The sequence below is a fragment of the Prinia subflava genome, chromosome 6, assembly GCF_021018805.1.
Source record: "Prinia subflava isolate CZ2003 ecotype Zambia chromosome 6, Cam_Psub_1.2, whole genome shotgun sequence".
NCBI classification, from domain to species: Eukaryota; Metazoa; Chordata; class Aves; order Passeriformes; family Cisticolidae; genus Prinia; species Prinia subflava.
In genome coordinates, this window is record NC_086252.1 from 23,127,286 (window position 1) to 23,149,674 (window position 22,389).

Genomic DNA, 22,389 nt, shown 5'->3' on the forward strand with positions numbered 1-22,389 from the left:
AAGAGGCTCCATACAGAGATAGATCTTCCTGAATATACACCTTATTGGTTACTCTGCTGTCACAGAGACATCTTATTATGAAGAGCAGAGCATACTCTGCAAAGGATCATTCTTTTTTCTCTTTGACTAATGAGCAATACCAGATAAAAGGAACTGTTGCCTTACAATTAAGTATTTTGAAGTTAAGGTACTCAAATTGTTGTCTTATAGTCTTCTTTTTTCATTTAATCTCCTTGAAACTTTTAAGACTAAGGTTGAAGGCTTTTGCCACATTTTGGTGACCCTTTTCTTCCTGCCCTTCTGCCTTGCCACGACCACTCCATGACCTTTATTCCTGCACAGACATTTCTGAAAGATGCAAGGCAATTTGCTCATGTATTTGCTTTCCATAGACTGGATCACAAGTGTCATACATTTAAGACCATGTGAATAAGTTTAAAGTATAAAGAAAATTTGAAAGTATTTATGAAAAATGGGTGAATATTTTGCAATATATGTGTGATCCATACTCATGCTCAGCCATCTTCAGCTAAGCTCTGACTAAAGATGTAATTTAAATCTTTTGCTCAACCTCAGAGAATTTTTCTCACCTCACTACATCTACCATAATCAGGTTAGTTAGTTTAGCTGAGGACAGCAGCAATCCCACAAAGATCTATCTCCCTCCCTCTCTACATGACAGGTGTCAGAAGGAACTGAGCTGCCAACAAAAGCCCCAGTGTCACATTGCAGTCCATCTACGCCAGCTGCTCCTCCTCAGCAGCCATGCTCCTTCCTATTCCCTGGTGGCATTTGCCAGACACATTTAAATAGGCTAGAACTATCATCAGAAAATTAAACATATGAAGCAATTATTTTTTTTTTTCCCACCTGGCAGGGAATTAGGTAAGAGCCAGGGCTAGCAGACATGTGACATGGCAAGCAGCAGGGACAAAAGCAGAGGGGGGCAGAGAATGACAGTTTTTGGGGAGCAGCTAAAGCCTAGACTGAGTTAGCAACAATTAAATCTCCCTGTTAGATTATAAGCAGCAGATGAGTTTAACATGTAATTGCAGGTATTTCCTTTCACCTCTCACAAGGAACTCCTGGCCGTCGACCTTGGATTCGCCTTTGGGTTTCTGCAGCAGGGAGATCCAGTGATGCATTTCCTCGGGAGTGTCGCTGTTGCAGTGAATGACACGATTGGCTGTGATGATCACAAAAGAATTCGGTCTGCCACAAAACAAAACCATTGAAACAGTCATAACCATGCAAGTAACTCACAGCACACCCAAAGTCATGGTTTTTACCTTCCTATAAACAGAAACTTTCCGAATACAAACTACAGAGGAGTGCAAAAATACTTAAGATCATCTCTTGTTCAGTTGCTCTGTCAGCTGATGAATGCAGAGATCAGCTAAATGAAATTAAATATCTTTCAAAAGCTACTTCCAAAGACTAGAAAATATTAATTAGCTAATAAGCAGCTGCAAAATGTCCTTGGCTCATTAGCAAAAGGCTTTGACTGATTGGAGTGAGTCAGTGCTTGTGCCACTGGGCTGAGCTGGTACAGCAATTCTCCTCATACTTAAAACCAGTGATGCCATAGCTGGTTAGGTCTCAGCAGGATCAGCTAAAACACGTTTGAGATTGATTTTAGAAGGGATGAGCTGATCCTGACAAAACAGAGGAAAAACTGTTGTGTTGCTCCTGCATGACTTTGTCCCTCTCTTGCAATTGTATGTTACCAAAAGAATATTCACAATTCTGTACAGAATCGATGCTTCACAGGAAAACAGAAAAATAAAAGTATGACCAGTTGCAAGAGAATAGACTCATAAAACTTTGACAGCAAATACAGATTTCTGTGAGAAAACAAAGGAATTGAAAAGTAGAATGCAAGTATGAAGCAAAAAGTGTAATCAAGCTCTGTTAGAAAAATACATAAACCTACGGAAGATAAAATGAAGCTGCATAAAAATGTTGGTTGATAATAAGCATTCTCCTCAAAAATTGTTTAACATTGCTTCAAACACTGATATTCCAGAAAAGTATACCTCAGTACATACATAAACAAATTTTGATTCCTCGGCTTACTATTTGTTCCTAGTTTTCACTGGTCCACAGATTAATTATGAGGTGTGCAGGCTGAGAGCTGCCTAAAATGTTTTCATCAATGAAATCTTAGTTCACTTCTGAAATGCATTTTCTAAAAACGAAGTCCTAGCAACCTGTGTTAGAGCCCAGAGATCTGTCCCCAGACCAGAGAGATAAATAACTTAATAGCTAACATTTTACTTCAGCAATGTGGTATCTTTGCCCTGGCTGAACCTGTTAATATGTGGGAAATAATTAAATGTTAACATAAAGTGATATGAAATGTCCCATCATCTCTTCTCTGAAACTAACTAAAGGCCTGTGCTCTGTTGCATAGAAAAAATGTCAAGAATAATACAGATTTCTAAATTCATCCACTCTTTTTCCAAAATGCTGGTTTTTTTTCTCCTAAATTTACAAGACTAACTCAAAGTTACTCTGTTGAAAAAATGGAAGTGCTGCTTTTGCTGGACATATTTGTTCAGTGCTGGTAATAGACAAAATTATTAATTTTTGGCATTGAGATTATGCTGTTTTCACTTTTAGGAGCTGAAGGAGAAACTCTGACTTGAAGACAATACAATATGGACTTCATGCCTAGGAAGTTTTATTGCTTGAAACAAGCTAAAGATTTCAGCTATGTTTATTTGTTTGAAGAAAAAGATGTATGAGTTTAAACAAATACAAACCCCAAAGGAAACCTGGAGCTTCCCACAAAAATATTGTATGGAGTTTCTGATTTAAGAGATGGTCAGACTGCTGTACCTACCTATCAGGATTGTCTGAGGCACAGACAGAGTCAATAAGCCCAACATCCAGGGTTCCCTGTAGAGTGAAGAAGATACAGATTGTGTTTTAGATTACAGGTGTTCTCCTCTGTGAATAGCATTGGAATTGAAACCATTCCTCTGAATTCCAGTAGCTTGAGTAGAAATGAACTCAGGAGAAAGGCACAAGTGAGTCATCTTTGCTCCCTAAACAGCACTAAATGTGCAAGGGACTCCACAGGACTGGAAGAAGAACAGTTACAAGTTTCCAGAGAGTATTATGAAGGTCTGAAATAACCTTAGCTATTATCTCTGTACTGGCAAAATACATAAATACACTGTTCTTCCCAACTGCTATCTTCTGTCTGGAATAACTGTGACCCAAACTAGTCCCATCCAAAGACATTTTATCTGTGTGAAGCAGCCTCCCTCTTCTCCAGCCGAGAAGAGCTATCTGTGATCAAGCTGAGTAACCCACAACAAGCACCATATTCCCCACTGCTTATCCTCTTTGCTACCAGCTTTGCTGTTTCTTTATAATTATGGATGTCCAACTTTCTTACACTGCTTAAGAAATACAGCACAGCATGTGCTGGAAAAACACGCACAAATAGTTAAACACAGAAGACTCCGAGCATGCCCACAGGCTGGTTGCACAGTAACTCACCACAGCATTCTTTGGATTGGCCTGCTCATCCTGCATTTCCCTCAGCTGCTGTGCTGTAGCGCTGTGTACTCGGCTCAGGACATTAAACCAACCGCTGCCAATCCAAACACAATCAGAGTTAAACTTCCGGCACTGAAACTGGCTCGAGAACGCCATCAAGGAACCTGGAAAGATGCCACTGGGAAAATTTCTTCATTCACAATTTCCTGAATACTATGTCACAAAATATCTCTTGGACTGATCATACCAGATTCCAATGTCTTCCTCCCTCCTTATTTACCCATGAAAATTCTGTGCACGTTCTTCAACCCACTGATAGCTGCTCCTGCAAAATCCAGTTTTCCACTTGTTATTCAAGGAACTCTAAACAGGCAGTGGCTTTACAGGTAGCCCATGTCAGCAGACTGAGAAGAGCATGCAGCACTTGTGAAAACAGGGTTAGTTGGGAATCTTCCTGGACTAGAGTCCTAGAGACGCCTGGAAGCCTCCTTGGTTAGTCTCTCTGATCTTCTAATAAACTTGAAAGTCATCTGGATGGCAATTAATCATGGGTTTGTTTATAAGTGAATTTGGAGTGAAGTTTTTTATCTGTGAAAGGGCTTCTCTTACAGACATATCTGGAGGCTAATTGCTGTTGCAGAAAAAACAGATTGTTATCTGCAGCATCCAGTGAGATCAGCAAACATCCATATTTCGTGAAGGATTCTCAAACTGGATACCCCGCGACATCTGCTAATCTGCCCTCTGCTACTGCAAGTGTTGGTGCTTTCTTCTCCCTCAGAACAGAGACTGATAGGGCATAGACAGAGGCCACATTTGGTTTATGCTCATCCTAACAATTCCACAGTGTTACCTTAGGGCATGCCTACTGCAGTTGTGGAAGTTCTGGGTTAACAAGTTGCTCTTCCTTCCACTTCTGCTCCCTAAATTTGCCCGTTTTTTGTCCATGTGGGTGTTCTTCAGTCTATTTCTGTTAAATTGTATCCAAACACCTTCTCCCTTTCTCTCTCTCTACACCAAAGTAATAATATACCCTAAATAATTCACAGAATCAGTGGATCAGAGAAACAGTTACATGGTCAGGGCAGAGAGAGCAGAAGCCTTGGTAAAGTGGGAAGACATCAGTGGCTGGGGACAGTAACCTCTTAACGTGGCTTTGCATAGCCAGGATAGGTTGTCCAACCTGCCCTTAAACAACTGATTCCCACTGTCTGGCCAGGATGCCAAGAAGGAAGGACATGAGTCACTTGTTTGCTTTGCACTGAGAAGATTTTATCAGATGACACTACAGACTCTGATAAGCTACAGCCTTTTTTCTGTCTCCTGGATAAAATCCAGCTGCTCTTGCAATCATTTACAGACAACATGAATAGACTTTTTGTTTGATTCAAGATTCCATTAAATAAATAAATCAGCTATTAGATGTTCCAGTTTATATTAAGGTTTGTGTGTCTGCTGAAGTAACCCTTGAATTCAGCATGCTCACAGCCACATGAGAAGCTGGCAGTCCTGTGACTGGCAGACTGAACCACAACCTTGGTAGCTGTAACATCAAGTCCCCGAGTAGGTGTGATTTGTCCCAGGAAGCACAAAATGACACTCTGGAACAAATCTCCCCTTCTCTCCAGCAAAGAATTATTGATTATGTTTCTCAAACTCTCCCATGAGCAGCTGGGTCAGACCTGCACTGAATGAACAAACATAACAAAACTCCCTGCTGTACCTGGCATCTTCTGGTGACTCTGCAACAATGTGGTAAACTCGGTCTTCTGTCACAATGTCCAAGGCATTCTCCTTTTCATGAATATCCACAATCTCTCTGGAACACAAGAAAGCACAAGAGCCACAGCTAAAAACCTCTCAGAGGCCTGAATTCCATCTGGTCGATTCCTTTGTATCATTCCTTCTTTCACCACACAGAAGGGAAATCACAGGTTCACATGGCTTGTAGCTCTGACAGAAACACCAAATTCTGCCAATACACATCAAGATGTTTAAAAATATCTGTACAGTTAAAATCAAAGCTTAAGGCACTACATGGATTTTCAAGACACCAGCAGTCTAAATGGAAGAAGAGATAACAGGGAGGCTGATATAGAGATCTGTTTACAAAGTCAGGTGTGCCATTCTTTCTGGCACTTTACAGGTCTGCATAATGCTAATAGGTGACCAGTCTGTCCTTTCTTACAGCAGGAGCTGAGGAATTGACTATGGCAGCAGAAGGAGCATTCAGGACTCAGGAAAAGGCACAGTACATGCTGCCAAACTCAAACCCGCTGTGAGCTTCATAATACCTCTGTGAAATGCCTGGAGAAGCCAGAAAACAGATGGAGTCTGGGTAGGAGAGAATGCATGGGGTATGTACTTAATTAGCCCCTCCTGGTCTGGCTCCATCCATGGCTTGGAAAGAGCTTCTGCTGGATTATGAAATGCAAGACTGGGAAAAGAACTATGAAGTAATTGCAGACTCCCTCCAGAGTAAAACTAGATGCTGTAATTGTCTTTTCCTTCCTTTGTTTCTGATCCTTCAAGCACCATGGGAGATACACAGGCCAATGAACAGCAGCATCAGACCCTTCATTACTGATTTACAGAATGAATACTAGGGACCAAAGGGATTTATTTTTGCACTCACTTTGCCCTTCTGATATCAATAGTGCCCTTCAGCTTTTCCTCACTGTCATTCTCAAAGTACATCAGCTTGGATTCTCGGAGCACAAACCAGCGGCGTTTCCAGTTGCGGCGTGACAGCGTTGACATTCCTCCGCCCTTCTTGTAGAGCCAGCCTGACTTCAGGGCCTCCTGCTTGGTGCGGAACCACATGAAGGCCTCATTCTTCAGGACACACCAGCGCCGCCGCCACGGGTTCATGAGGCCTCCTGCAAGAGCCGGGAGCAAAACGTCAGCAGATGTGCAAGGGGGGCCGTGCTTCCATCCTGACCCTGCTCCCCGGCAGGAATAGCCGCCACTTCGGTTCCTACACCAACAAAGGAACTGAAGGAACAAGGTTATGCCTAACTTCAAACATAGAAACACAGAACAAAACTAGCGAAACAAAAGGAAAATATAGAAATATATGCACTACTCAAGTATTTTTGTTCTGACTTCAGTTTTGTAGCTGAGAATGAATCATTTAAGCCCATACCAAGCAGGCATAATTAAGTCTCAGTGGCAAAGATATCCCTGACACCCAGCTCCTATCTCTTTATTTGTTTTAAATAAAAGAAGAAGAAGAAGAAAGGGAGAATAAACAGAGAACCAAGAACAAATAAAGATGATGATTCTGGACAAACAGAAGAGGAAAGCAGGTTTCCTATATCCCATCCATCCACCATTTTGGCAAAATCCATTTACCTTTCATGTAGAGGTAACTGTGAAAATAGGGTGGCCCTGAGCCATTGAAGATTGTGACTCGTCCATTACAAAACTCTTCATCTGTATCAATGTAAACATCCACTTCTTCTTCACTCTCCAGAAACTAAAGAGAAAAGAAGAGATATAGGCTACTTGGGCTCTCCTGGTCACAGGAGGACTGGAGCAACTAGCAGGGTTAGAGAAGTCACATGATCAGAAGGTGCAAAACTGCACATAGTCCCTTTGCAAGAAAAGCACTACGGTAAAAGTAGAGGCTTGACAGCTAATCCATTAATGCCTAAAGCAAGAGCACAGGATTTTCATACCTGAAAGGAGAGCAGTGGACATGGCTAGAAAGCTCCAGTTTTCTGCAGTAACAAAACTTGCTGTTTTAAGGCAGAGCCCACCTTGCAAAATGTAATTTGATGGGATTAAGAGAGAATTTTTCATTTTGGAGAAGTTTTCAGATTTTTCCAGCAGACAGGCCACAATGCCAGACAAGATGGAACAGTGATTTAACCCCAAGAAGAAAATTACCTGCTTTAGGTTGATTAGGAAAAAAAACACTGAACCCTATAAACATCAATTTGAATTACTGAAATAATAGCACTGAATTTACTCATCTCTGTTCTCCAACTGGATAAAGGCCCTCAGCCATAAGAAAGTACTTCACACACAAAATCATTTCCTTTACCTTAAATACAATTTCCTTCGATTCGCTTTATTAATTTAATACTAATGAAGGCAGTTCCTTAGACCTTTTCCTTCCTGAAACGCATGCTGCTTTTTTTCATTTTCCCTTCTGTTTTCTCTCTGTGACCCTCCTGTGTCTTATCCCTGGTCCACTCTTTCATTCACTCACTTGGCATTAAGTTTCAAAAACCAGGTATTCTTGGAACAGCAGCTACTGATGGGATTTTGACTCAGCTGTGGTTATCACTTCCTGTGGCTCACACTATGACAAAGTATCAACTGGCTCTTTCATTAGTCTTACTCACTGATGAGCCCAATAAAACCCTCCACTTCTATTTGCATTTAAAAGAATGGTAGAAACCAGCCTAAGCTGTGACAGAATGATTCATGGTTGAAGATTACCTGACAGTGATCTCTGAGTACCTGCCCAGAGAGAAGGTACCTTTACTCCAGCAGATCACATAAAAAATTCTGATGGCTGGCAGCTGACATTAGGGAAATGCAAACAAGACAATCATGCAACTTTTTTAAGAAAGGCCACAATCTGTCATTGGAAAAACATACTGAAGGAAGTAAACAGAGTTCCTAAAAAAAATTAAAATTCAATAGTTTTCTAAAAGACATTTTGTAGCTCAAGTGTTTCTTCTCAGGGATATAATTTATTGGAAATATTTTTGTGGCTATCATTGGCTTCACACCTGAACTCCTCGCAATCTAATGTGGGCTTTGACGTCCTGTATGGGGATTTATCACTGCATTATCAGGCAGCTGGCCTGAGAGCACTCAGGACATCCACACCCACTGTGGGATCTAAGCTGAGATTCTGAAGTGTGAGGCAAATAGCCCAGCTTTACCACCCTGTCATGGTCCCTGCAGCAGGAATGAAAAGGTTCAGTGATCCTGGCTGTGTGCACTGGGACACAGCCCAATTAACGCCGTAATTTCTCCCAGCTTTATAATAGCTTAACTTGTAAACAGCAGCTGAAAATAAACCATTGACTCTGAACAGACCTAGAAAAGGTAAGTTTTAGTGATGGAGACAAATCAAACCCCAGCCTTTCCCATTTCCTCTTGTCATTGAACACTGGAACCTTAGGCTCCTTCAGTGAAATCTCTCTAAGGTAGAACATACACCTAAAAAATACCAGTTGTTTGCTTGCCTTCCTCCTAAAGGGTGTTACATTAACATATGGCAACGGAAACAATCTAAAATAGGTACACATGTACTAGCTTGTGTGCCAGCAGACACCAGACAATCACAAGCCTCTGGCCTTCAGCCTATCTATGAGTCTTTCCTTTTTTTCAAGCTGATTATTGATGTAAGAGAGTTATATATTAGTAACTATACCCAGAGTGAGCAGGCATACAGTAAAATGACAAAAAAGCTATAAACATCAACAAAGTCACACTAATGTCCAGAAAGGTGAAGGGAGAGATTCTCACCGAGTCCAGGCTGCCACGGTTGGAGTCCAGGCTGGTACCATGGGAGTGTCTTAGACCCTCCTCATCATTCAGAGGCTCAGCCGAGGCATTACCTGCATCTCCATAGCCATCAAACTCCTCATGGTCGTAGTCAGACTCCACATCTGGGGGGGAGGTGTAAATGGGCTCTCCTGCCTCTCCACTGTTACTCCTCTGTGTATCAGAGGCAGTGCTGTAAATGCTTTCTGCTGGGTCAGACAGGGCTCTCTGCTCCTTGGGGGTAGTGGTCCTTTCCACAGGCAGTCCTGGAGCAGGGGCAACCTCCCCCACTTCTCTCTTGAGATGCAAAAGGCTTGTGTTTGCAACTTCCTTTGAGTAGTTACCACTGTTCCTTGTGCCATACTGATTTGAGACCACCAAACTGGAAGTTGGCCGTCCTTCATCATCGGCATGAAAACCCTCATCCACTTCTTCTTCAGCCAGCGGTGCCACCAGGCTGCAGTCAATGTTGAGTGTCCCCTCACTAGAAAGGGAGCGCTCTAAGTTCTGCACACTTTCATCCAGATTGCCAAAATCCAGCAGCTCCAAGAACTCCTGGGCAACCCTGGATGCCTCTTTTTCCAACCTCTGTATCTCTTCTTCTCGCTGCCGATAGATTTCATTCCTGGTGTCTTCAGAGATGACAGACATGTGATCCTCCTTCTGCTGCTGCAACTTTTCAATTTCCTTCTCCAGTCTTAAGATCTCCTCCATTTGACGTCTCTCTTCTTCTTTCAGGGGAATATCCACCTCCTCAGTGTTCACTGTTTCCACCTTAAAGAATTTAGAACAGTGTTGAAGCACTTTCAACCTGTGTTCCTTGCCTGCATCTTTCATGCTTCCTGTCTCCTGTGCTTGCCTTGCACTTACCATCTGCAGAAAGATGACTCCAAGCATCCTGCAATCAGTCATGGTGTGAAAGCTAAAGGTTGAACTACTGGATCTTCAGGTACCTCCTTTATCCCAGCAATCTACCTCGATTATGAATCATACAAAGAAGCTCACTGGGTTCAGTGAATTTTTAGAAAAGCCTCTCTATCTTTTGGTCACTGTACACTGCAATTTGGATAAAAGCAGCCTGAAAGTCCATTCTCTATTTTGAACTCACACACATATAGGAGAAAGCAACTATATATGAATACATATATGCATAGACTACTTAAGAGCTGAAGATTTTCCAGGAATTCATTAAGAGGTCTGGAAATGTCACTGTTTGAGTGAGAATGAGGACCTGACCATCAGAGTCCGGGGATGGAAGGGATATTTGCATGAAGCAGTACTGTATCCACTCCAACCACAGCCCAACGAAACTCCACCCAGAATTTCTTGGCATTCTTTAGCATCACTAGATGGCTGATGGCTGACTGCTGAAGATTCTGTCTTACTCTATTCTCCACACTGAAGTAACAGGGAACTTCTAGCAGGTACATGATAATTGGAACATGGAGGATACTGGAAACTTTCACTGATGTTTAGGATAAAGCCTCCCTCCCCTCCACAGAGATGCTGAAAACATACACATGAGAAAAAGTAAAAATAAATTCCAATAGGATTTCATATACTTCCTGATAGGACTTATGACAATGCAGCCAATATATTGGCCCATTTAAGCCTTAATCCTTGTTTTCTTTAGTTATCTGGTTGCTTGTTCTCTATTTGACTCTTACACGTGGATGAATGCATGTCTATGCTTCTAATCTCCCCTGAAAAAAGATGGTCCGAAACTGGGGAACAAGTGGTATGGGAAAAAAACCAATGAGATACACAGCCATTTTCACACACCTCAGGGTAAGTGGTCTGCTCTTTGGTATGTCAAGTACCAACAATTAAATCAGTTACAAGGGGTTTATTTTAGCCATGGCAGCAGTTGGCTGCACTCTCATTTTGGCTGTTATAGGCAACAATCCAGCAAAACAGACTGTGTCACAGTCCAGCACATCACAAGGTTATCTAACAAGCTCAAGCATGGAGATAAAAATGGGATGCTGCATGTTAAGTATGGAAATTTTCAAACAGAACCAATGCAAGCTCATATAAGAGCCTTGAAAAAGCCCTACCTTGTTAATTCTATGCACCTCTTCTAAAGCCAAACACCTGCAGGTTTTGAGTGAACAAAGCCCATTTTTTGAATAGTGTTGCCACCATAACAGCATCAGTACCCAGGCAAAGTGGAGGCAATGAAGGACTCTCCACAGAAATTCACAAGAAAACACAGGAAAAGCACAACTGTTAAACTTACCTGGGCCACCTGCAGTAGCGAATTCAGTTGCTCCTTTTCTCTGTCAAAAAACAAGACATAACACTCAGAGACAGACCTAGTTCCCCTACGTGAGCTTTTCAGAATTACATGGACACATCATCCCTCCATGGATAAGGTTAAAATGAGGTACTTGCTGTAAGACTGATTTAAAAGCTTTTGCAATTTAGTAAAAATCCAATTCTCTGTGGTTGGCATGACCTTTGTGGATATAACAGATTTTCCCCATGCACTTAACTTTCAGATCAATTAGGAAATTGGATTAGTTGGAACACACCAGGAAGGACATTGGAAACAGTGACAGAAAGACAAATCAGACTCATGATAAATGTAAACAGAATCTTCTGAAGTACTATAAATCTGTGAATATTGAGGTTGTACGTGTGTAATTGACAGATACCAGGAAACTGTGTTCATTTTTTATAAAATAAAATCACTGCAATACCAGCATTGCATTTGTGTTTCACTTTGCTTTCACTGTATTAAATCCCCAACTCATAAAATTTCTCAGTGGCATGCAAAATCCAGTTTATTAGTGAAGACTGTAAGAGTCAGAGTTTGTTAGTAAACATGAGCAGAGGTAAAAAACTCTCCCACGGTATTGCAGCTCTACTCAGATCAAAAGAAGGTTATACTCCAAAGCAAAGCTATTATTATGGCCAGTTTCTCCAGAGCAAGTATGCTACAAGCAACTGAACCAGCAGACAGACAAATGCCAGGGTCATGCTTAGGGAACAATAATAGGATGCTGCTGGATGGAAGAAAGCTACCACTGCCAGTGTGACTTTCAAATCTATAATTCAACCCCAGGGAGAACAGGAGGGTAACAATATTTATTTTCCAGACCTTGCAGGTTTTCCCAGCCAAATTCTAACTGCAGCTGCAAGTCACAAAGTCCTTACTCTCACTCTTGTGCTCCCTCTCTCAAAAAAAATTCAAGAAATATTTGTAAATTAAAACTGACATAAATGAGATCCAGATGGTTCCAACTCTACTGAGAGATCCCTAGCAATCATCATGATTTAAACCACTGCCTTAAATGATAAGAGAGCTCAAAAGCACAACCATTTTAAAACAAATTAGGAATACCACCTATAATCTACATACCAATTCCTGCAACTGCTCCTCACACTTTGTAAACCTTTGGTATGTCTTCCTGCCTTCTAGCCATCATCAACTGATCTACACACTTCCTGAAACGTGATACCCAAAACTAGGGACAGTACTCCAACCGAAGGGCACCCAAGCATCTTACAGAAACAATTCTGTTTATAGAGAGCATTTGCTTTCTCCTCTCACACAGCATGACACTGGTGACATACTCAGCCTCTAGACCTTCCTCCTGCTGTTGAAGTAAGCATTCCTCCTCCGCTCCCTGTGCATTTGATTATTCCTGACTGTAAATCTGCACATGTCTGTACCAAAAGTTACCCTGTTTTTCAGATCCTTTAACTTGCCAGAATTATCTGAACTGTAATCCTAGGCTATATGCCTACAGCCCCTCAGCAGATGGTTTTATCTGTAAATTTAATAAGGATATTCATATTTCCTCATCCAAATTCTTATTAAAACACTGCACAAGTACCATATCTAGCACAGATCATGGAAGAATCCTATTCAAGAATTCTCTTCTATTTAACAAAAAACTACTATTGTTTATTGATTAAATGCAGTAAAAACACAAATCCCAATCTTGCTTCACATACTTTTTTCCAAAGCAAATTTATTTTAGCATCTTTTTGTTGTAATATATCAAAGCCCTCACCTACCTTTTACCTACCCAAAGTCACCTATCCTCCACAGCTTTTCCCTGTCCACAAGACATGCCATAAGATACCACAGAAGGAAAAAGGTAACACTAAAGCAGTTTGTTCTTCAGAAATCCACATTGGCTTGATTCCTTTATCAAGCATTTACACCTGTTTGATTATTTGTTTCCATATCTTCCTGAAATTGAGGCCAGGCTGACTGGTTCACAATTCCCTCATTCCTTCTTTTCCCATTTTAAAAGGGGGTCATAATTGTTTGGTACTTTCCATTTTTATGAAAAAATTACTATCCACATTACTATCCACAAAGGAGAAGAAAGAGAATAGCTACTGTTTCAAACTGCTTTAGCTAGCTCTTGGAGTACCCAAACATTATTTTCACCAAATGCCAATACCTTCTTTATAATTTGTAATTTGATTTAGCTGAGCATTTTCTAACCCTGTATTTCCACATGTTCTGAATTCTTGTACATCCTTCCTAATCATATTTAACACCCAACAGTTAAGCTTTTGGGGAAGATAAAAATAGCATCAAATATCTCACTTTTCTCAACATTATTTTTCCCCTGAATGTTAGATGAAATTGTTCCATGTCTCCCCTCTGCTAACACTGTATGCACAATAACTGCATGCCAACTTCTAGTTCATTACAGCTCAAATTGCACCTAGGTCCTTCTGATTTTGTCTACACTTGGGTTGGGTTTGTTTGCTTGTTCTCGGGAGATTAGCTGATTTGCAATTTCTATGGACTTCCACCTCATTTTTTGGGGCAAACTGATGTTCAGAAGTTAGACAAGTTGGTCTGCTAGTACCATCCTTACTATTCATTCAGATGCCATTTAACAATAATTAGAAAATGAAAATAAAATGAGTTTGCCTGATTCCTAAGAACACTGACGCTTCTCTGCCATGATGCTGGGTTGAACACACATCTCATGGTCTGGGAACTAAAGAGCAAAAACACTCTATAGCAAATAAACTAGACAAGTCCTTTCTTTTATTATAAAATCAAATGCTGAGTTGGAAGGGACCCATCAGGATCATCGAGTCCAATTCCCTGCCCTGTGCAGGGCACCCCAAGAGTCACACCATGTGCCCAGAAGTATTCTCCAAATGCTTCCTGAACTCTGCCAGGCTTGGTGCTGTGACCACTTCTTTGGGGAGTCTGTTCCAGTGCTGACAATCCTCTGAGTGAAAACCCTTTTCCTGATATCGAACCAAAGTCTTCCCTAACTCAGCTTCTGGCCATTTCCTGGAGTCCTGTCACTGGGCACGAGAGTGAAGAGATCAGAGCCTACTCCTCCTCTTCCCCTCATGAGGATGTTGAAGACCACCATGAGATATTCCCTCAGTCCCCTCTTCTCCAGGCTGAACAGATCAAGTGACCTCAGCCACTCCTCATATGGCTTCCCCTCCAGACCTTCACCATCCTCACTGCTCTCCTTTGGACACTCTCCAACAGCACAATGCCTTTTTTATATTCTAGTGCCCAAAAGTGCACACAGGACTCAAGGTGAGTGCTTCTAACCTTAGAATTTCTGATGCTTGCCACACAGTCTGATGAGATCCCCTTTGGGAGAGTAGCTAACAAAAGCCTAGAAGAACTACTTCTGAAAAGCAAAGTATCACACAATTCTGTGTTGTAATTCATACAATGATAAACCCAGCAGAGCCCAGCAGGTGCAGCCGAGCAGCAGCGCTGACCCCACACAGCAGCGCTTCTCATTTGCCACGAGAACTGCTGGGTGAGCTCCCTCACTGCCATGGGAGCCTCCTGCCATCCTTCTCCTTTGTCTCCTGATGGCACAGTCACCTACAAAGTCCTCATCTTGAGGGGGAGGGTCTGATGCCATTTTCCCTTAGACTCCCTATGCACCAACACCTGTGGTGGGTGCCACCTTGTAAAGGGGTATTTCCACCCTTTTGGGTTTCAATTTGTTCTCAGAGAGTTTGAGGGATTTAGCAGTTTTGTATACAGTGATTATTTGTTTTTTGCCTGTTGCACTTTCACTTGTTAGTAAACTTATTTTTTCACTTATAGCTACTTGCATTCATTCCTTATTGGTGGAAAGAGACTGGTTAAAACAAAGGGGGAGAACCCCTTCTACAATGTTCCCCTTTAAAATTGCCTAAAACCAACACCAAATGCAAGATACCATCTTGTACCTTTCCTTCACCTCTTCCTCTTCCTGTTTCCTCCTACGCTCCTCCTCTTCTTGCCATTGTCTTTCCTCTTCCTCTCTTCTGATCTGCTCTTCCTCCTCCTGCCTCCTCCTCTCCTCCGCTTCCTGCCTCCGCCGCAGTTCCTGCTGCAGCAGGTGCTGGTGGAGGCTGCGAGCCAGGCGGCCGCGCCAGTGCTTCTGCAGGGTCACCGCGGCGGCCTTCAGGCGCAGCAGGCTCTTCTTCCAGAAGTAGGCCCGGTAGTTCTTTTGGATTATGACAACACTGGATAGCACCTTCTGGTACTTCTTCCTAAAAACAGAAGCACACGCTTAATGCACCACGAAGCCACACGTGCTCTGCGTTTCCCATGTCCTTGCATACTGACCACATCCACGGGAAAGTCCTTTTCGAAAAACATAGTTCAGAAGTGACACAATTTCTGTGCCTCTCTGCCACTCACTACCTGCAACTCATACTCACCTCACTGTTCTCCCTCCTAAATCTACCACTAGTTTGTTTCAATGGGCACCTACTTTTGTGAAGACTCAGACGATGAGGGAGAGATATTTGGCACATGGAAAGGGAAGGTCCTCTGGCACCTCTGGTCCTCCTTGCACTGCCCATAAACGCATTCACTGTGCAGTGAGCATAATCATTCACTATGGATTTATTATAACAGAAACATACAAATGGCTTTCCTATATGAGAAGAAATATTGCTCCATCTCTTAAGTGGTCAAAGGTAAATTACTTCAGGAAAGTGCAAAAATTGATTTGGTCACATTAATTTCACATTGTCTGGGAGAAAACACACAGTCACTATAAGATTGATGGCTGAATCAAACTTTGTAATAGGTTCACATAAACAAATACTTCTGTTGCACAATGTTTTGCCTAAACAAGAATCATAGAATATCTTAAGTTGCAAGGGACCACAAGGATCCTCAACTTTGCAGCGCTTTAAGAATGTGATAGGCCCCCAAAACACAACAAACATAATTCAGTATTTCTGTAGTCTAGTAGAGTTGTAGAAAAGTCAGGTTTTGCCCTCTGCATTAAGGACTATTTTTATCAAGGACATGAAAAAAGTTCCTGGTAGAAGTTTGTACATGATACACAAACCAGGCAAATAACAAGAGTTCCCATTACACAGTAATCTGGATCAATTTGTAAGCTAGATTCAAGCAAACATTAAACAATCCAAAAGAGCCAATCATAAGGTCTTGTATTGAAGTATCAAAGGCCAAACACAACTGATGTGGGACTATGTTGGGAAGCAGCAAGTCAAAACTAGATTTTTGGGTGCCGGATCATCACACAAAGGCAAACTCCCACCACAATGCTACAGAAAAAATACTACTGAGATTCTTATACTTGTAAGCAGAAATATTGTTGTACAGAATGCTGCTTTTATCCTGTGTTCTGTGCTAACACCCCCATTTCAAGAACAATGTTAGAGCCTAAAGTGATTTCTGAGGAAGCAGGATTAAAACCAGAAATTCAGGCTTATAGAATGAGAGCAATTGCTCCATACAGGACCTTAAGAAATGGAAAAGCCTAAGGAAAGTATTTACCCCAGTTAGAGCATCCACATTTCTATTTTTCCAACAGGAGCCATAAGATTTAACCAACCTGAAGCTGACATCTATTAAAGCTCAAAATAAGCAGACATTTTTAAAAGTAATTTAATATATTTAGATACCTTAGTATCTTGCACAGGGGAAACAACCATTGGTATTAGTCAGATCAAAAATTTCTTTAATCCAAACCAGAATGTGCAGAGAGAAATTCTATAGAGCTGTCAAACAGGATTTTGGGCCAGCAGGCTACAGTAATCCTTGAGGTCTTACAGTCCTAGAAAGCACACTGGAAATAGCATGGTATTCTCACATGCACTTCACACCTTCTACAACACCCCGAGGAAAAGACACACCTTAAAATCCCTGTCCTGGCACTGAAATTCCCTTCAAATGGCAACAGGTACCCACGCTGACAACTTGCCACCTCCCTGTACATCAGATACACCAGCTCAGTCAAGAAAATCTGGAGAGGGATGCTAATAGCAGTAGTGTGTAGAGGTCATGTTCTTTTCCATAAGTATTAAGTCAAAGGGAGGGAGCACAGAGGAATGAAAAGGTAAGGCAAGAGGTGATAAGAAGTAGGAGGTTTTAGGTTAATTACTCCCGGGGCTGCAGTCTCCTCATCCCCACTCCTTCTGTCCACCCTGTGTCCTGCACATGGGGTGTGAACAGCTGCACATGCACTCTCTGCCAAGGCAGACTAAGCGCATCAGAAAGGGTACTCTGACTTTTACAAAATGCATCTGCCAGAAACTCTCTCAAGTGCAACATGTGCCAAGCCCTGCCCAACTCCAGGCCAACTCTGCCTGCTAATCTGCCAGGCTGAAGTGCCCCCTCATTCCTCATGACCACAGCCAAGCCTGCAGATGCCCTTCAGCTGGAATTGCTGCTCAAAGGCTGCAAATTTCACTCTCCTTGTTCAAGCTTCCACACACCCTTCTGCACTGGCCAAAGAAATTCAACCTGCAGACCAAGTGAAGGGGTTGGGAGACCTCCTGACCATGCATCACACCAGAGAAGGCAGGCTGGCTGTAAGGCTCCAATGCTCTGTTTGAAATTTAATTAATTATTCTGTCAATGAGCTGTAGTTAGCAGCTATGCCTCCAAGGACTAGAGATCACAGGGTTATGGAGCAATTTACTACTGCCTTCTTCCCATGAGCAATACAGTCCTGAAGAAACCAGGGGCACAGCCAAATCCGTATATGGATCCTGCACTGTGTGTTTTTTAGCTGGTAAAGCTGTTCCCTGCATCTCAGAGCTCCACAAGTTAGCTACATAAGAATAGGGTCATTTCAATGGGCTTGATTTTCTTGTCTCACACTTTAGTGATCAGAGATACTAGGTTGCACAGGATGCAGGGAATGAGAGCAAAGAAAATCTGGTTCTCCAGGCTCACAGAACAAGTTCACAAAGGAGGAGAAACCAGTAAAAATCCTTCCTTTGCCAGTCTACTTTGCATGAGACCAAATGGATTTAAATACACTTATACTTGCAAAACTAACAGAAATGGTATCAAGCTTAAGGCAGCACATACTGGTATTCCTGCCCAAGTCTGCACAGACCATTCAACACCTGCCCAGATGAACTCCTGCCTGCTGGACTTTTTTCAATACAGGTGCAGGGCAACCGAAAACTCTCTTCACAGAAAGTTTTACAGACCCCCTTTCTACCTCTTCTTTACTCCCTGCTCTCCTCCCCTGCGAAGTCCAGTTACCTCCAGCTGCTTGTGAAGATTTACACTCTGGCTGCAGAAGCACAGCTTGTCCTTAAGGATGAGACTCATAACAGCAACATGTGGGATGAGGAATTCAGAAGTGTGGAGGCTGAAGAACCACAAGATTTCTAACCAAGAGGAACACTGCTGCCACACAGTCTCCATCACAGCCCTGCAGAGCAGCAGCTTCCTTACCAGGAACTCAGAAAAGCAGTAATCCAGTATGCCTGCAGTGATGTTTCCCAGCAAATCAATTTTCCTGTGCTAATCCCTATCCCTCTTTCCTAATGCTAGACACAAAGTAAAAGAGAGCAGAGGCCCTGACACAAAGAACTTGCAATCTCATGTACAAACAATAGAGCGAGCTCATTTGTCTTCCTAGAGGGAAATAAATAAATGAATAAAAGCCCCAGAGACTAAATGTGTATTTTGCTGATATTCCACACTGGCAAGGCAGGGTACAACTCTTGCACACATTTCCCAATGCAAAATGAGCTACCTGGTGTAACTGGAGCTCTAAGAAGAGTGCCTGCTGAAACAGCTCTGCTGGCCAGGGATTTCACCTCCGCACAACCCTGACTGACAGGTGTCTGGAGCAAAGACCAGCCAGGAAAGAGCATCTTACTGGGATTAAGTGTGCATACCACAGCCATTAAGGAGTCAGCTGTTGCACTGACTTCGAGGGGCAGAGGAGGGGCAGTTTGTCTGCAGTTGGTTCTCCCAAACCTTCTCTGGTCAGGTGCAAAAGGGAGAGGCTAGAGGAGATTACTGTTGCAGAGCTGGCCAAAAACCAATTCTGAAGAGTTAATTAAAAGGAGAGGGAGATCACGAGGCAAACAGGCAGGACAAGGAAAGAGGGTGAGCAAAGGCAGAACTGCAAGTGAAGAAGAAGCAATTGGCAGGGGGAACAGAAAACAGAGTTAACAGGCACAAGGAAAAGGAGGACCAAAAGCGTAGGTGGGGCCCAGCCAGGAGAGCCCTGAAGGCAAGGAAAAGGTGTCAGAGGCAAGCAATGGGTAGAGAAGTCCACGGGAAGCCTGCTGAGCAGCGTTGAGGGAGGGTGCAAACGTGCACAGAACTGAAAAAGAGGTGCCCAAGGTGCAGGAAGGTTTCGGCAGAGCTGATGCTGACAGGGAGGGCAGATTCTGCAACTCTCCCTTGGAATACAGGAGGGGAAGACGGGACGGATGCTAGGGGACTAAAGAGCAAAGCAGGGTGTCGGGGCAACCCAGGCACGCAAGCACAGGGATGGTGGGGCAGCCCCCAGCACTGACCTTGCCATGTAGCCCAAGACGTGGGCCCGGATGACTATAGCTGCTTTCCTCAACTCCTCTTCCCGATCCTTCTCCAGCTTCTGCTCAAGAGCTTCCTTCAGGAAAACCTGACGCCACGGGGAGGAGTTTCAGTAAACACAAAGAGAGGAAAGAAGTCAGTCCCCGGGAGGGCCGGGCGGTCTCATCCCCGGTGAGCGGCGCGGGGAGCGCTCCGTGCCCGGGCCGCCCCCGCGCTGCCCCGGAGCTGCCCCGGCGCTGCCCGCGCTGCGAGCGCCGCCAAAGTTTCCCTGCGGCGGGAGCCAAGCGCCGAGCCCAACCCCCGCCGCCCTCACTCTGTGGTCAAGACTTAAAAGAGAGAGGGAGGGAGGGAGCGAGCAGAGGAAGGAGGGAAAGAGGAGGGAGGAGGAGAGCCCAAGTTTGCGCCTGTGATTAACTCTTTCCCAGCTGACAGCTTTCCCGGCGCAATCCGGTACCTCCCTGCAGCAGGCTGTACTGGGACCTACTTGGGTGATTAAATATTTTGCAAAGAAACTCCTCCGCGTTTCAAGGAAAGGGAGGAACTTTTAGATTTCTAGACTCCAGGAAGTAACCTTAACAGCAGTCTTAATGGAAGTCAGGCGGAGAGCCAAAAGCCCAGTCGAGGCACAAAGCTGCGCGTACTCTCAGCCCACCGGTGCTGATGCCCTCCACCGCCTCCAGAAGCTCTGGGGTGAGATGTTCCCGTGCTGAAGAGGTTCGGCAGTGGAGCATGCACTAGGGGCAACTGAGCTCTGACGATAGAACTCTCCAAGTATTTCTGGTTACACGACAGTGTCCAGTATTTGAATTCTCAAGCATCTTTCACCAACTGCATTTACAACTTCTGCTCGATGCTAAATGCTTGAGAAGAATGCAGGTGCTATGTTAAAGACAAAAGAACTGAGATACAAGCAAGATAAGGCCGTGTTTACAGAAATTGTGCTGACATATCTAAGTAATGTTAAATCAGCTGGCTTGCATTAGGTTAACACAGGATTCAGCACAAATTCCTGAAATAAATGCACTGCTTTTTGAGAAGGATTGCAGCCTGCATGGAGCTCCATGGAGCGCTGTGGGTACACTGCTAGCAGTACCCAGACTAGAATAAGCTGGTGAGATATGTCCATACAAGCTGCAGTCACAGCAGCAAGTGCCATATGGCCATGCTTGTGTGACCTGCTGCCTGGCATGGGATAAATCCCTGCCAGGGCATTGGATAAATCTCAGAACGGGCTACACTGGGGAAGTGCAGCCCCACTTGTTAAAGCACTGCCATGTACACAGGATGTGAGCTGATACTCATCAATCTGCAAAACTCAGAACCACATTAATCAGTAGAAACTCCTTACAAATTTACTGTATCTATGTAATTGTGCTGAGAGGCCAAAGATTTGAACAGTCATTTAGTCCAGTGATCTGCACAAGCTCCCCTCTTTCCCATTATCTCGCCTTTATGTTGCTCTATACCCTCCCCTTCATCACTGCTGTTGGCCTCATCCCTTAAGGCTCTTCCTTCCCCCTGCAATGGCCATTGTGTACTGACTCCTCTCCCTGAGTTAGTACCCATAGCCAGTAGCTTTCCTGGACTTGAATTTCTCCTGGGGAGCAGTTTCCATTAAGAAATGAGGTGTTCGTAATGACTAAGTAACCATGGGTAGCCTGAAAAGAAGCTTCATTATCTAGGTAATGCCAACCATGAAGCTGGCATCCTTCCCTGCAAGTTGTACATCCACTCCCTCTGTCAACTCAACAATCTTTTAAAGATTTCTCTGAGGCAGGGATTGCTCTTTCCATTACATTCCAGAACCAAGCAGCAGTCACCCATTTCAAGAATGCAAACAGCAAAACACTGTCTCGGTCCATTATCTTCATCAAATTGCAAAAATACTCAGGCCATCAGGATTTCCACAGTCTTTGCTGAGCCTGGCCAGTTAAGGGAGGGAAAGGGGGGGAAAACTTCAGAGCATGCAGAGTTCCATGAGAACCAACCCTAATTCTACAGGATTATAGGATCTATATATGCTTGAGTGAGGGGTTAATCTCAAAAAAACATAACAATATCTCGTTATAAACTGTTGGCATTTTGAAGGTTTGGAGGCTTTTTAGACTCCACTAGATGACAAGGAAGAATAACATGCATTTCAAGTCCAGAAGTATTTTTGATGCCTTGCAGAAATAAACTGGAAAGTGGCTGTTTCTTTTTCATTATTCATAGTAATTTTCTGAAAACATGAGATCGTTTTCATCTGAGGAAAGAATGATTGAACAAGACATGCAAGGTTATATCTATCCTATTGTGCTCATGCTAGATACTGGCCAGGTTTTAAAGCACAGTGCATCACCACGGTGCTCTTCACACAACCTCAGAACCTGCATGCACCATCAGTGTGACAGTGAACATGTTAAGGTTTCCCAGAGACCAGCAGACACAAATGGAACTGCTTGGGCGCCCATGTGTACATAAGGGGGATCATATGATTCTTGGGGACAACACTGGGAAAGCAGGAAGTAGGTCACTGTGACCTGGATGCCAAACACTGTACAGCAACCTCCTCCCTCAAACAGGCCCTGCAAACCAGCAGGTTGAAATGTGGC

The 22,389-nt window shown here is 43.3% G+C and overlaps 1 protein-coding gene across 1 annotated transcript in view; it reads right to left on the bottom strand.

Annotated features, from left to right (window-relative positions):
- LOC134552207 (unconventional myosin-X-like) overlaps positions 1 to 22,389 on the bottom strand; it is an 89,957-nt gene that overhangs the window by 14,063 nt on the left and 53,505 nt on the right. Inside the window, exons 22-31 of the mRNA XM_063400670.1 lie at positions 19,777 to 19,883; positions 15,211 to 15,516; positions 11,258 to 11,297; positions 9,001 to 9,792; positions 6,865 to 6,988; positions 6,146 to 6,389; positions 5,234 to 5,329; positions 3,511 to 3,604; positions 2,846 to 2,901; positions 1,070 to 1,212 (exon numbers count right to left, since the gene is read on the bottom strand). Coding sequence (XP_063256740.1) covers positions 1,070 to 1,212; positions 2,846 to 2,901; positions 3,511 to 3,604; positions 5,234 to 5,329; positions 6,146 to 6,389; positions 6,865 to 6,988; positions 9,001 to 9,792; positions 11,258 to 11,297; positions 15,211 to 15,516; positions 19,777 to 19,883 — 2,002 coding nt within the window. The remainder of the gene's footprint in view (positions 1 to 1,069; positions 1,213 to 2,845; positions 2,902 to 3,510; positions 3,605 to 5,233; positions 5,330 to 6,145; positions 6,390 to 6,864; positions 6,989 to 9,000; positions 9,793 to 11,257; positions 11,298 to 15,210; positions 15,517 to 19,776; positions 19,884 to 22,389) is intronic.